Here is a 13,626-nt window from a genome sequence, read left to right on the forward strand (position 1 = left end):
TGTGCTGAGCACGGAGGGTGGGGGGTAGAGTTCCCGGTGCTCCCTCAGCCTCAGGCGCTGCCAGGACAGCCAGCTCCGCCTTGCCGGGTGTTCTGAGCCGGGGCTTGGAGTCAGGAGGGGAAGCTGCCAAGGCAGAAGTGCTCTGGGCACGTAGAAGGGCAGGCATCCCCTCTGGCTTGAGCAGAGCAGTCAGAGGCCGAGAAGGAGGGGCTTGAGCCTCTGGGTTGTGGGCACTGTGGAAAGGCAGGCTGTACTTGGATAAACGGCCTGTTCTTCTGGGCGGGGCTTGTGTAGGGAGAACTGGCTGGAAGAAAAGGTTGAGGAGTGTCTGTCTCCATAAGGTGACCCCATCTGCCCAAGGCGGGGGAGCCACCCGTCATTTCTGCCTGAAGGCCTTCCTACAAACCGCTGGCCTTGCTCCTTGTGTTGGGATTATAGAGCAGAATCACAGGCATCTCCAGGGTCATCTAGTTCAACCCTTTTTATAATGCAGGGAATCACAAGTGCCTTCCGCCCCGCCCCCCACCCTCCTGGATCCCTGGCTGAACCGGCCTGGAGAAAAACGGCTTCCTGACTCCAAAGTGGCAACCAGCATTTCCCTGGGTGTGGAAGAAGGGCCATGAGAACTAAGCCCTGGTGCAGCCCTGCCTGCCCTCCTTCCCATGATCTGCCTCATTCACAGAATCAGCCTTGCCCTCTAGCCTCTGCTTAAAGACCTCCAAGGAAGGAGAGCCCACCACCTCCCCAGGAGGAAGCCTGTAATGTCCGTTGTAACGTGCCCTGAGCCCTGCTGTGCAGGGAAAGGCAGGACAGAAAGAAACAAATGGGGGAGGGGGGGCACGCTGGATGTGATCTTTTGAGCCAGATCCTCTGAGGGCTGATCTGTTTGGGGGGCTGGAGGTTCCGTGAGTGCTGGGACCTGAGCATGACCTCCTCCTCGGGGCACCATGAACTTGGCACTGATGTCTGCAGGGAACAGGTGAGAAAGGCTCTGCCCACAGAGGCTGGGCTGCCACCTCCTCGGCCCAGCTCTCTCGCTCTCTCTCTTTTGCAGTTGAATGGAACAGCCAATGATCGATATCAGTCCTGTACTGTTGGTTCTGATTTTGTGCTTCAGGTTTGGGGTATCTCATTCCTCAGAGGGGTCATCAAAGAGTGACTTACAGAACGGCGACTGCGATGACCGTGGGGATTCGGGAGGAGAGGAAGCAGAGCAGGCGTCTTCCTTGGCCGCTGTCAGCGCTGATGGGACCGGCAGCCCTTTGGAGCAGGAAGACTCTTCTGGAGGTAATGGAGACTGGCTGGGGGCAGGTTGCCTTCTTCCCTCTGCAGACACTTCCGGGGTCACCTCAGCAGCAGCATCTGACCCCTGAAAAATGGGTGGGGGAGATGCCTGGCAAGGCACCTCCAAGGCCTTCATAGTGCCAGGCAGCCGCTTTGTGTCTTGTCCAGGGCCTCCAGACGGAGATGATCCATCAAGACTTCTGGCAAATGTTACAGGAAAATAGATAGGGCAGTGGTGTCACAGCAGTGATCGGAGGGTCAGATCAGGCCCCTGGAGGGCTCCTATCAGGCCTTTGAGCAACTCACTGTCACCTTCTTCCTTCTCCCTCTCTCGCTTCCTTCTGCATCACAGCTTGTTTTGCAAGGCTTGCTCAATCACACAGGAGCTACAGAGCAAACCCTCTCTTTTCTCCATTGGCTGCCCAGCACATGAAGCAGCTTATGTACAAAAGCTCACAATGCCCAGCCATTTCATGTTTTCCCCTTGGTCTTAGGCTCTAAGTATTGACCATGAGATTTCTGTAATGAATGTCAGTAAATCAAAAGTAGATTTGCAACTTACAGATGCACCTGAACAGCATACTCAGGATTGCTGCAGCGCAGATGTCGTCCCCAGATTGTGATGCAATAATTCAGAGCAGGAGGTGCCAGTTAGCAGAGACAGTTAAATAAACAAAATATTGCAAGAGTGCTCATCTTTTGAGCATATTTAACTTTTTAAAAAATCTTTAATTGTGTTGGTCTGTGTCCTCTGCTACTCGGCATTGCATTTCATGACACCCATGGCCCAGCCCAAGAAGGTCTCGTTCATGTCAGCTCCAGCCCTTGTAGCAAATGGGTTTGATAGGCAGAGCAGGCGTGTTGCGAGTGTTGCAGCCGAGGGCCACTGGGCCAGTCTGATCACACAGCTGGGCATTTCCCTCACGTTGCTGCTGTCCCATGTAGATGAGCAGGTGTTTCCAGGCCTCCCAGGGATGGCTGTGTTGAGTGCCATGCTTGACGGACTGTGAACAGGCATGGCGGGAGGAACCTTTGTCTTGTAGGGAGGACTCCTAGTGGGCTAGCGTTGAAGGCTGGAGGCCCATTCTCATAGTGTTATCAGGACTCCGTCCTTGTTTTCCCCAGATGTGCCACACTCACTAACGGGAATGTATGGGAAGGTGCTGATTACTCTTAAGTTATTTTCGTTTCTCTCTACTTCTACTTCACAAGCAATAAAGCAAGAAGGGGGAGGGGAAAGAATAACAGAGCTAACAGACCTTGGTCCTTCATGATATTTCACAGACCAGTTTTATGGAGGACCCTAAAACATCAATTACCAATGGAATTTTACCATGCTTGACAGCCTCGCCATTCGGATCCTGTGTTCTGTCTGGGGAGCAGATGGAGCTTCCTGCTCAGAGAAAGAAAGAAAGAAAGAAAGAAAGAGAGAGAGAGAGAGAGAGAAAGAGAGAGAGAGAGGGAGGGAGGGGGAGAGGAGAGAGGAAAAGAGAGAAAGAAAGGCCTTAGAATTAGCTTGCTCCTGGGCTCGGGGTGGGGTGGGGTGGCATGGAGCTTTGACTTGCCTTTTATGTCCCCGAGCTCTTGCTGTTGACAGAGCTGCCTTCAGCGCAACTGGGGAGCAGGTGCCTCTCACTCAACCAATGACGCAAGGTCAGGAGGCTCTCTGAGATCATCTTCCTCAGCTGCAGGGGGGCGGGGTAATGGATGGTTTTCATCTGGCTTCAACAGGTGGGTGGGGCTGCTCACTTTCTTCCGGGCCCTCATCCTGCCCAGGGCTTCACTCTCCATAACGCTCTCTGTGGATGCCTTCTGCAGAAGATGGGAGTGTGATCTGAGGGGGAAGAGCCACCTGGGATCCTAGAGCTCCTCGCAGGGGCAGCCATCTTAGCCCTTCTGGTCTCCCGAGTGGGACACTCTGCCTGCTCTGGCACCCTCACTTGGCTAAAGAGGAGAGGGGGAGGTGGGTGAAGAGATTCTGCTTCTGGCCCAGCCTCCTCCATCTTCTGAGGAAGGCCACTCTGGCCTCAGGCTCTGCAGAACTGCCGAAGGAACAACAACTCATCTCCTGCCCTGGAGCCCTGGGGTGGAGGGTCCCAGCTGCATCACTGCACACACCTCACTCACGCTGGCTTCTCACATCCTGTGGGCGCTGCATGGAGCCAGCATGACTTTTCCCACGCCTCCTCCTCCACCTGAAGCCAGCTGGGTGACCTTTGGTCTGTCACAGTTCTCTCAGAACTCTCACAGGATGTCATGGGGAGGGGAGGGGAGGGAAGGTGACCTCAAGCCCCTCTGAGAGGAGAGAAAAGCAGGATATAAAAACCAACTCTTCTTCTCCTCCTCCTTCTCCCCCTCACCAGAAGGCCTCAAAAAGTATATGTGATGGTGTCTACCATTTCCACAGGATGCGCTTTCCTTGTTTTCTCCTCTCTGTGTGTGTGTGTGTTATTGTACACAGCTCAGCAGATCATGGACCAAAACTGGGATTGTGTTTCCTGCACAAGTCACTTGCCAAATGACTTCAGCCCTCCTGTGGGGCAAATGGGTGGCATGATCCATCCTGGATCAGCCCCGCCCACCACCAGGAAGGTGGATGACAGGCCAGCCGCAAGCCCAGCAGGGCTGGCCAGGCCAAGTGCTTGGATGGGAGCCCTCCAGAGAATGAATACCAGGGATGGGAGGCAGAGGCAGGCGATCAAGTAGAGTCGTCAGGTCACCACGACTTCCAGGCATGGACGGGCACGCACACACACACAGATGCAAGAAAGAAGAGAAGGTCTCTCCACAGTAGGCACCAATATGCCATTCAAGGATGGGTGCCGCCTTGTGTTTTTGCAGGATCCGAGTGGACAGCCGTGTTTGAGCCCGCCAGTGGGAAGCTTGCCGCCTCCTGTGTAGCCATGGACGTGGGCTCCAGCGTGTGGGATTCAGCAGCCTCAGACATCAAGACTTCAGAAGAGAGAGGCTGGGCCAAGTTTGCGGACTTCCAGCCATTTTGTTGGTAAGTGGGATTGACGTTCTGGAGCACTGAAACAATAAGCAGAGTGTGGCGGTGGATGTCCGAGTGTGACCTTTATATGACTGTCCAGCGCAGCACTGTGGGTCTCGTCAGTGGTCAGGCTACACTCCTGGGGAACTCGTAAGGCAGACATCATGATCACAGTGTGCTGGAGAGTTCAGTTTTTGATTTTGTGGCTAACAGTCCCATGAATGCAGCCAGGCTCAGTCCAGGGGTAGTGCATAAACACTGGGCTCCTTGAAATGAAACTGAGGGGACTGCATCCAAGAGAAAATGGCTGCCTTGCTGGAGACATCGTTCATCTTGATCTCAGGAAGGCTTTGAGAAGGTTCCATATACTGTCCTTGTTGACAAGTTGGTAAAATGTGGTTTGGATCCTGTTACCGTTAGGTGGATCTGTAACTGGTTGACAGATCGCACCCAAAGAGTGCTTGTGAATGGTTCCTCATCCTCTTGGAGAGGAGTGACAAGTCGAGGGCCTCAGGGATCTGTCCTGGGACCTGTTTTGTTGAACATCTTTATCAGTGATTTGGATGAAGGAATAGAGGGAATGCTTATGAAATTTGCAGATGATACTAAATTGGGAGGAGTAGCAAATACAGTAGAAGACAGAAACAGGATCCAGGATGATCTTGACAGGCTGGAAAACAGGGTTAAAACAAAAATTTCTTAACAGGGATAAATGTACAGTTCTGCATTTAGGTAGGAAAAAATAAATGCATCATTATAGGATGTGGGAGACTTGTCTTGGCAGTGCAAAAACGATCTCAGGGTCTTAGTGGACCGTACGCTGAACATGAGTCAGCAGTGTGCTGTAGCTAAAAAGGCCAATGTGATTTTGGGCAGTAACAGACATCTAGAGTCCAGATCACGGGACTTTACTCTGCTCTGGTATGACCTCACCTGGACTATTGTGTTCCATTTTGAGCATCGCATTTTAAGAAGGATCTAGACAAGCTGGAATGGGTCCAGAGGAGGGCAACGAAGATGGTTAGGGGTCTGGAGACCAAGTCCTGCAAGGAAAGGCTGAAGGAGCTGGGCATGTTTAGCCTGGAGAGGAGGCAGCTGAGAGGTGATACGATCACCATCTTCAAGTACTTGAAGGGCTGTCCTATAGAGGATGGTGTGGAATTGTTTCTGTGGACCCAGACGGTTGGACCAGAACCAACAGGTTGAAATTAAATCAGAAGAGTTTCCGGCTCAGCATTAGGAAGAACGTCCTGACCGTTAGAGTGATTCCTCAGTGGAACAGGCTTCCTCCTAGGGAGGTAGTGGGCTCTCCTTCCTTGGAGGTTTTTAAGCAGAGGCTAGATGGCCACCTGACAGCAATGAGGATCCTGTGAACTTTGGCAGATCATGAGAGGAAGTGCAGGAATGGCTGCATGAATTCTTAGTTCTCGTGTCCCTTTCTTGCATGCCCAAGGAAATGCTGTTTACCACTTTGGGGTCAGGCAGCCATCTTTCTCCAGACCAGTTTTGCCAGGGATCCTGGAGAGGTGTCTCTCCCCCCCCTTGCCATCTTTTGGACTTGGAGCAGGGGGTCACTGGGTGTGTGGTGGGGGGAGGTACTTGTGAGTTTCCTGCATTATGCAGGGTGTTGGACTAGATGACCCTGGTGGTCCCTTCCAATGCTGTAATTCCATGAATATATAAGTGACTGTCCCGCTTTGAATTACCTTGTACTGAATCTCATCTGCTATTCCGTTGATTTGGTTGCCGATTCTGGAGGCAGCTTTTTTAGAGAAGGGGAGTCTTCCCCATCCTGAGTGATCTGGTGTCCTCTGAAGGAACCTGGCTGCCTCACTCTCCTTCCCCGGTCACAGCACATTTGTCAGCCAGTGAGGAGGGAGGGCAAGACCTTCTGGGAATTGGCTTTTCCATGTCATTGGCCTGTAGCTTCCCCAAAAGACGGCCTGGTGTTATCTTGAGTCTGCTGACCCTTGAGAAGAACCTTAGAGGTTCTTTCCTGGGTCATCTCAGAAAATCTCATATGTAGAAATGTTTCAGTGGCTTCTTCCATGAGATTAATTATAAAGGAAACTTGGGTTGTGCTTCCAGGGCTGAGAGAACACGGGAGAGGAGGGAGAGGGGCTCAGAAATGCCCATCCAAGTCCCTCACGGCTCCTGCGGATCGATGGCCCTTTGTCCTCTTGGGGACTTGGCTTTCTTCCCACCTTTTCCTTTCTGTGCTGTGGCCTGATGAGAATGTGTGTGAGAGTCTGGCTGCATCTCATGAAGAAAGGTCTTGCTAATTGGGTCGCAGGAGCACCAGCCAACTGTTTTTCTGTTGTGTGTGTGGAGCCCAGTCCTGGAATCAGCTGTTTAGAGAAGACCTGCTTCCTGAAGCCCTTTCTGCTCAGCTGTCCATGGCTAGAATCCTTGCTGTGTCCTTTCCCTGGACTAGGCTTGACCGGGGGTGGGGGGGCGGTCCCTTGTGTTCTCTGGTCCATCACAGAGTTCATGTGTTGCTTTTTGTTCCTTTTGTAGCACAGACATCAGGTGGAGATTCTGGTGGAAGGAAACCGCTGTGTGGCTTCCTCCCCCTGGCCCCGTGAACTTTTGAAGAATGGTAGTGTGCAATAAATGCGAGTGGCCACTGCTTGTATTTACGGAGGGTCACAGAATGTGCTGAGGCAAAATGTAGATTAGGGGAGAGCAGCTTCTGCTTCCTGAGATCAGTTACTCCTCCTCCCTCCCTGCAGGCAGCTTTAATTGAAGGAAACCGCAAGGTTGTTGTCAGATGTTAGAGCTGAAATGTGTCCTCAGCTACGTTGGGTGGCAGTTTCTGCTTTGAGAGGGTTGTGGTGTTGAGAGGAGGGGGAGGAGTTTGCATCCCTCGGCTGGTTCAGTCCTCACTTCCCCCAGGACTGGGCCCCGAAGGCCAGGTCAGCTTCAGTCAGACCTCCAGCCTCACCTCCTGGCCCCTTTGCTTCGTTGGGATGCCTCCCCCCGGCCTGAGATCTCCTCACCTCTTGGGTCTGAGGCTCCTCCCCTCCCGCTTCTCCCGTTGGCTGATGTTGCTGGGAATGGCCATTCCCCTCCCCCCCCCAGGCAGGGACTGGCTGTGACACCAGAACAAAAGGCTGTCCATCTGTCTGTCACAAGCCAGGTCCGGCAGCAGAGGTCCCATTTGGGCTTTCCTGCAAGCACTTTTTGGGGCCAGGGTGGGGAGCAGACCTGCGCCGTTCCTGCCTGTCTTCCTTGCGCATGTCGGGCTCCCCTCTGGTGCTTGGGGGGTGTAGGTGGGCTCTACTAGCATCAGGCAACCTGAGAGAGAGACCCTTGGAGACAGAGGCTTCGGTGCCTTTCCCTTCCAGCTCTGAAGCGGGCCCCAGGTGCAGTTCCCCCGTGGACACAGAGAGCAGCGATTTGGAAGGAAATGCCAAGCAGAGCCAAGACGAGAACCGTAAGTGGTGGCCCCCGAGCATCGGCCCCTCAGCCATGAGGAGGAAAGAGGCTGTGTCCAACCCACAGGCTGAAGCCTCACCCCTTCCCGGGGCCCTGGTGGAGGGGGAGGCTGGGCAACAGGGGAATGCTCCCCCTTCCATGCCCCTGGGAGGGTCCCTGCTCTCTGTGCCTCCGGGGAGGGTCACTGCAGGGCCTGTCAGGAGAGCCATGCCTCCTGGTCCGGATAGGTCAGCTCCCAACCCTTGTGACAGATGCAGGAGCAGGGATAGGCCTTCTGCTTCTCAAGGAAGGGTGTGTCCGTCGCCTCCCACTGGGGTGTCCCCTGAGCCAATGGGAGCTGTGTTTTCTGCCATGTGTGCTGTGAAATGCTCAGGGAGCTGTTCCACACAGTTGTTGACGTGTTCAGTGATGAGGGTGTCCCAGCCACCCCCAGTGTTTCTGCTGAGATGAAGATGACTGTAAAAGGAGGCAGGCATGGCTTGACGGTGCTCTGGGGTTTTGGTAGCAACAGCAGCCTTCAGAACAGGAAGAGTTTAGCCTTGAGAACAAGGATATTTCAGTCCCGAAGTCACCCGTTTGATTCCTCCCTGTCCTCAGAGCAGCGGCTGGAATGCTGCCAGGCAGCTGTCCTCGCGTGTTGCTGACCGCTCAGCCGGGGGGGGGGGGAGCCCTCCTCTCCGCATCATCACAGTTCGACTCCATAAAGACCAGCACATTTTGCCAGGATATCAATCTCCATTAGTCGAAGCACTCTTCATCAGATCTGAGCAAGGATGAAGCTCTTGTCAGGTGGGAGAGGAGAGGTGTGGCCAAGAAGGTCCAGGTGGAAGGGAGGCGCAGAGCTGGTAAATGTAGAAAGTGAGAGGAGAGAAGACTCCTGTGTCCCTGCGGCACTCTGGCGGGAGTCCCTTGCCCTTCACTTATTAAGGATTTCTTAATAAGTTCAAGACAAGGATGAAGAGGACTTCGGTGAATTTGGAGCTTGTCATCATTTGAAAATGTCTAACTGGCAACCGTCAGTCTGATTAGAGTCCTTGGTGTTTAGCTGCACTTGCACGTTGCTCAGACTGGAGGAGGCCGGTTGCCAGATGGGCCACCTTTCGGGCGGGGGGACCACGTGGCCCTGTGGGAGGCATAACCTGCTTTCTCCCTGTGCAGTTAATGCTGCCTCCCCTTGCGCCTGGAACCTCTGCCTGGCCCAGAAGGCGCCTCTGGTGGCCTCGGGCAGCAGCTCCTCTGGTGGTGACTCAGGCAGCGAGGAGGAGGAAGCGGATGTTATCGCAGGAATGCTCAGCCCAGGTTCAGGCCAGGAAGCCGTGGATGTTGAGACTGAGAAGGCGGTGCTCACCAGGTGCGGAAGGCCAAGGCAGCAGGATGGGTGGCAAGGGCCGTGGGGCAGGGAAGGAGGGCTCCAAGAGGAAGTGGGGTGCAGAGAAGGGGTGTCCAGGTAGAGGAGGCTGTGCTCTCCCTTTGGAGCAGAGAGGAAGGGCTCCAGTCCCCAAGGGTGTGGCTTCCTCTTTAATGGTTCCTGGTGGTCAGGAGCTCCACAAACCAGCGCGGGGGTGGGGGGGAGCAGACTTGCTTAACAGAACAGGTGTTTGGGAGCTGCAAGGCACACATATCTTTATTAAAAACGTTAATGCTTTCTTTGCACAGAAAGATGGAATCCATATGTATGCATTTTGCAACGTGACCATGCTAGAAGGAGCCTTTTTAGAAAACAAAAGCTGGGAATAACAGTCCCCATAAGGCCAATTTGGCCACCCCTGTCCTAGAGAGACCCTGGCCTGGAGGATCATGGATCTTTCTGAAAAGATGCTGTGGCAAGACGTTCAGCCCTGCTGTTGCTGCACAAGGGAGGTGGGGCTTCAAGCACAGACAGCCCTTCTGCTTCTCAAGGAAGGGTGTGTCCGTCGCCTCCCACTGGGGTGTCCCCTGAGCCAATGGGAGCTGTGTTTTCTGCCATGTGTGCTGTGAAATGCTCAGGGAGCAGTTCCACACAGTTGTTGACGTGTTCAGTGATGAGGGTGTCCCAGCCACCCCCAGTGTTTCTGCTGAGATGAAGATGACTGTAAAAGGAGGCAGCTCTTTCGGAGGAAGTCGGCAGTTGGATCTGATGGCTGGGGTAGTTCAGAGAGGCTCCCGTTGGAGGGATTCAGCTGCAGCAGGCGAGCGCTTTGGGCAGAGGGCAGTGTGACTGGCAGCTCCTTCCCTTCTGCGTACACCCAGCATGGGGTGGGGGAGACACGTGGAGTGCATCTGTCCTGACCGCTGTGCTGCCAGACTGGGCAGTCCCCATTCCCCTTCCTCCCCCAAAATTGGCAAGTGTGGGTTGGGGGCAGTCCGGGCATAAGTGGCAAGAAACAAGGAGCCAGCCCAGCCCAGCCTGCTGCTGGTTAGAGCCGACCTTGCTGCAGCCAGGATTGGCAGGAGGAGGGGAAGCCTCCTGCTGTGAAAGGCTTGTCTGCCGGGAGTATCTGCTGCTTGCTATTTGTCTCTTAAGCTGTCATGCTTTTCTTGGTCCCATCTCCTTTCCACAGCAAGGCTGCTGAGGTGGTCTTGAAAGCCCTTCCGAAGACAGGTGGTCCCGATCCCAGGTGTCCTTTCAGTGCTGCTACAGAAGCTCATGAAAGCCTGTTCGAAGTGGCCCAGGGGTGGCGGATAGGAAGATTGGGAAGCTGCTTGGATGGAGGGGGGGGGAACACCACCCCTCCTCTTCTTCCACTTCTGCTGACAATCCCCGTCCCCCCAGCCTCAGCCTCATAGTCTTGCCCCTTATCTGTTTCTTGGCAGCTTTGACCACACAGACCCTCCTCACTGTGGGTGCCTCCTCACCCACTCCCCCCACTCTGAGCCGTCTCCTGCCTTCCTTCCTCACACCAGTTGCTTGCAGGCCGGACAGGAGCCCCCCCCCCCCGCCCCCGGCTGTATGTTTGACACCCTTGCATCACGTAAGTAAAGGAACCCCAAATTTGGATGGCTTTCCTTAGCGGAAAGGTCAGCCCAATCCCAGCACGAGTGGGGTTGATTCTGACATCTCCTGCCTTGATGCTGTGTCCAGCCGCCGTCTCTGCCACATGGGATCCCAGAAGAGGGCCACAGGCTCTGTGGCTGAGCTGGGTCTCTTGAGGGCCTGCAGCTTCTGAACAAGACCCCCAGTCTGACCATTTGTGTGCTCCCGGCCGTTGCTCTGCTTCCACCACTGCTGTGGTGAAGCCTGAAGCTGCTGGTGTTTGTCCATGGGGAGGGGCAGAGCAGCTCGTCACGGGCGCAGATGGTCCCCACTTCGATCCCTGCCAGCCTCTCCACTTAAGGTAGCAGGTGGAGGGGGGAGAGCGTAGCTGAGTGGCCAGTGGGTGGAGGCAGCTGCTTGTGGTCAGAGCAGGCCTTCCTGTCGCAGCCCGTCTCACGGAGCTTCAGCAGCGAGGCAAAGGAGGGCTTGACTGGCCAGGAAGAGCTGCATGGGGAGGGCCTCTCGTGCGCTCTTGTAATACATTCTCTCCTTAAGTGGAACCTCCCTCTTGAGTCCATCTTGCTGCAGCGGCGTTGGCTGCTTGGACCTCTCCATCATGTTGGGAGGCAGGACTACTGCTGCAGGGGGGAGGCTGCAGGCAAGCAGCAAGAGAATTGTTCTCCTCTTGCGGAAGAGAGTGGGACAGATTCCGCTTTCGGATCTGGACTGGGGGAGAGGGGCTCTTGTCATCACAGTGGAGGGCCAGAGCTCTCCACTTCCTGTGTGCCTGCTGCATGACAGGTGCCTTCCTCTGCCACGAGCCAGCTGTCTCGCTTGCCCTAAGTCCACCCTGGCTGGCTGCCTGCCTCCCTGCCAAGAGGCAGCTCATGAAGTAGCCCCGTTGAGGCAGCTTGGGTATTTTAAAATTGAAATGAATAGAATGGGAGCCAGCTGCAAATGCTGAAGTCCTTCCTTTGCCCTTATTGTCATGTGTTGGGTGAGCAGAAGCTGTTTCAGGGCGGGGGGGGGGGGGCTGAAATGGCCCTGCTGCTCCAGCTCAGGGAGGCTCACTGCAGTCTCGCTCTTGTGCTTATAACCCACCTGCCTTCTGTTGGGGAGTCAAAGCAGCCGGTGGAGATTCTGAGGTCCTCCCCCCCTCCTGGCATCAGCAAACTCTGAGCTGCTAAGCCCAAGGAGGTGGTGGGGCCTTCCGGCCCTTCCTGGGCAGGGACCCTTCCAGTGCCTTAGCTGTGGAACGTGTTTGTTATGAGGGCCAGATCTGACATCAAGGAGACCTTGTCGGGAGGGAGCAGAGATGGAAACTCTTTCTTTCTTTCTTTTTTCTTTCTTTCTTTCTTTCTTTCTTTCTTTCTTTCTTTCTTTCTTTCTTTCTTTCTTTCTCTCTCTCTCTCTCTCTCTCTTTCTCTCTTTCTCTCTCTCTTTCTCTCTTTCTCTCTCTCTCTCTCTCTCTCTCTCTCCCTCCCTCCCTCCCTCCTTCCTTCCTTCCTTCCTTCCTTCCTTCCTTCCTTCCTTCCTTCCTTCCTTCCTTCCTTCCTTCCTTCCTTCCTTCCTTCCTTCCTTCCTTCCTTCCTTCCTTCCTTCCTTCCTTCCTTCCTTCCTTCCTTCCTTCCTTCCTTCCTTCCTTCCTTCCTTCCCTCCCTCCCTGCCTCTCTCCCTCCCTCCCTCCTGTGGAGAAAAGGGGCTCATTTAATAGTGTCCAGATCATACTATGATCCTAGAAGCTCAGATAAAATATATACCACAAGTTAGGAAAGGTACAAACAGGCATAAGAAAAGGCCTGCCTGGTTAACAAACAAAGTAATGGAAGCTGTAAAAGGTAAGAAGGACTCCTTTAAGTGGTGGAAAACCAGTCCAAGTGAGATTAGTAAAAGGGAACACAGGCTGTGGCAAACCAAATGCAAGACTGTGATCAGGGACTATGAGGAGCATATTGCAAAAAAACATAAAGACCAACAATAAAAATTTCTTCAAATATATTAAAAATAGGAAACCAGTCATGGAGGCAGTGGGGCCCTTGGATGACCATGGGGTAAAAGGATTACTGAAGGAGGATAGGGAAATGGCTGAGAAGCTGAATGCATTTTTTGCCTCCGTCTTCACTGTGGAAGATGAAAACTTTTTGCCCGCCCCAGAACCACTAATTTTGGAAGGGGTGTTGAAAGACCTGAGTCAGATTGAGGTGACAAAAGAGGAGGTCCTACAACTGATAGACAAATTAAAAACTAATAAGTCACCGGGTCCGGATGGCATACATCCGAGAGTTCTGAAAGAACTCAAAGTTGAACTTGTGGATCTTTTGACAAAAATCTGTAATCTTTCATTGAAATCTGCCTCCGTTCCTGAGGACTGGAAGGTAGCAAATGTCACCCCCATCTTTAAAAAGGGTTCCAGAGGAGATACGGGAAATTACAGGCCAGTCAGTCTGACTTCAATACCGGGAAAGTTGGTAGAAACCATTATCAAGGACAGAATGGGTAGGCATATTGATGAACACGGGTTATTGAGGAACACTCAGCATGGGTTCTGTAAGGGAAGATCTTGCCTCACTATCCTGTTACATTTCTTTGAGGGGGTGAACAAACATGTGGACAAAGGAAACCCGATAGATGTTGTTTACCTTGACTTCCAGAAAGCTTTTGATAAAGTTCCTCATCAAAGGCTCCTTAGAAAGCTTGAGAGTCATGGAGTAAAAGGACAGGTCCTCTTGTGGATCAAAAACTGGCTGAGTAATAGGAAGCAGAGAGTGAGTATAAATGGGCAGTCTTCACAGTAATGGACGGTAAGCAGTGGGGTGCCGCAGGGTTCGGTACTGGGTCCCATGCTCTTTAACTTGTTCATAAATGATTTAGAGTTGGGAGTGAGCAGTGAATGGCCAAGTTTGCGGATGACACTAAATTGTTCAGGGTAGTGAGAACCAGAGAGGATTGTGAGGAACTC

General features: G+C 53.4%; 1 protein-coding gene across 1 annotated transcript in view; it reads left to right on the forward strand.

The window, feature by feature from the left end:
- Window positions 1–9,911, forward strand: part of PPP6R2 (protein phosphatase 6 regulatory subunit 2) — a 77,061-nt gene extending 67,150 nt beyond the window's left edge. The window contains exons 18-22 of the mRNA XM_060244535.1: window positions 1,118–1,287; window positions 4,126–4,288; window positions 7,624–7,712; window positions 8,873–9,065; window positions 9,701–9,911. Coding sequence (XP_060100518.1) covers window positions 1,118–1,287; window positions 4,126–4,288; window positions 7,624–7,712; window positions 8,873–9,065; window positions 9,701–9,911 — 826 coding nt within the window. The remainder of the gene's footprint in view (window positions 1–1,117; window positions 1,288–4,125; window positions 4,289–7,623; window positions 7,713–8,872; window positions 9,066–9,700) is intronic.
- The last annotated feature ends 3,715 nt before the right edge of the window (window positions 9,912–13,626 follow it).

This window comes from Heteronotia binoei, chromosome 8, assembly GCF_032191835.1.
Source record: "Heteronotia binoei isolate CCM8104 ecotype False Entrance Well chromosome 8, APGP_CSIRO_Hbin_v1, whole genome shotgun sequence".
NCBI lineage: Eukaryota > Metazoa > Chordata > Lepidosauria > Squamata > Gekkonidae > Heteronotia > Heteronotia binoei.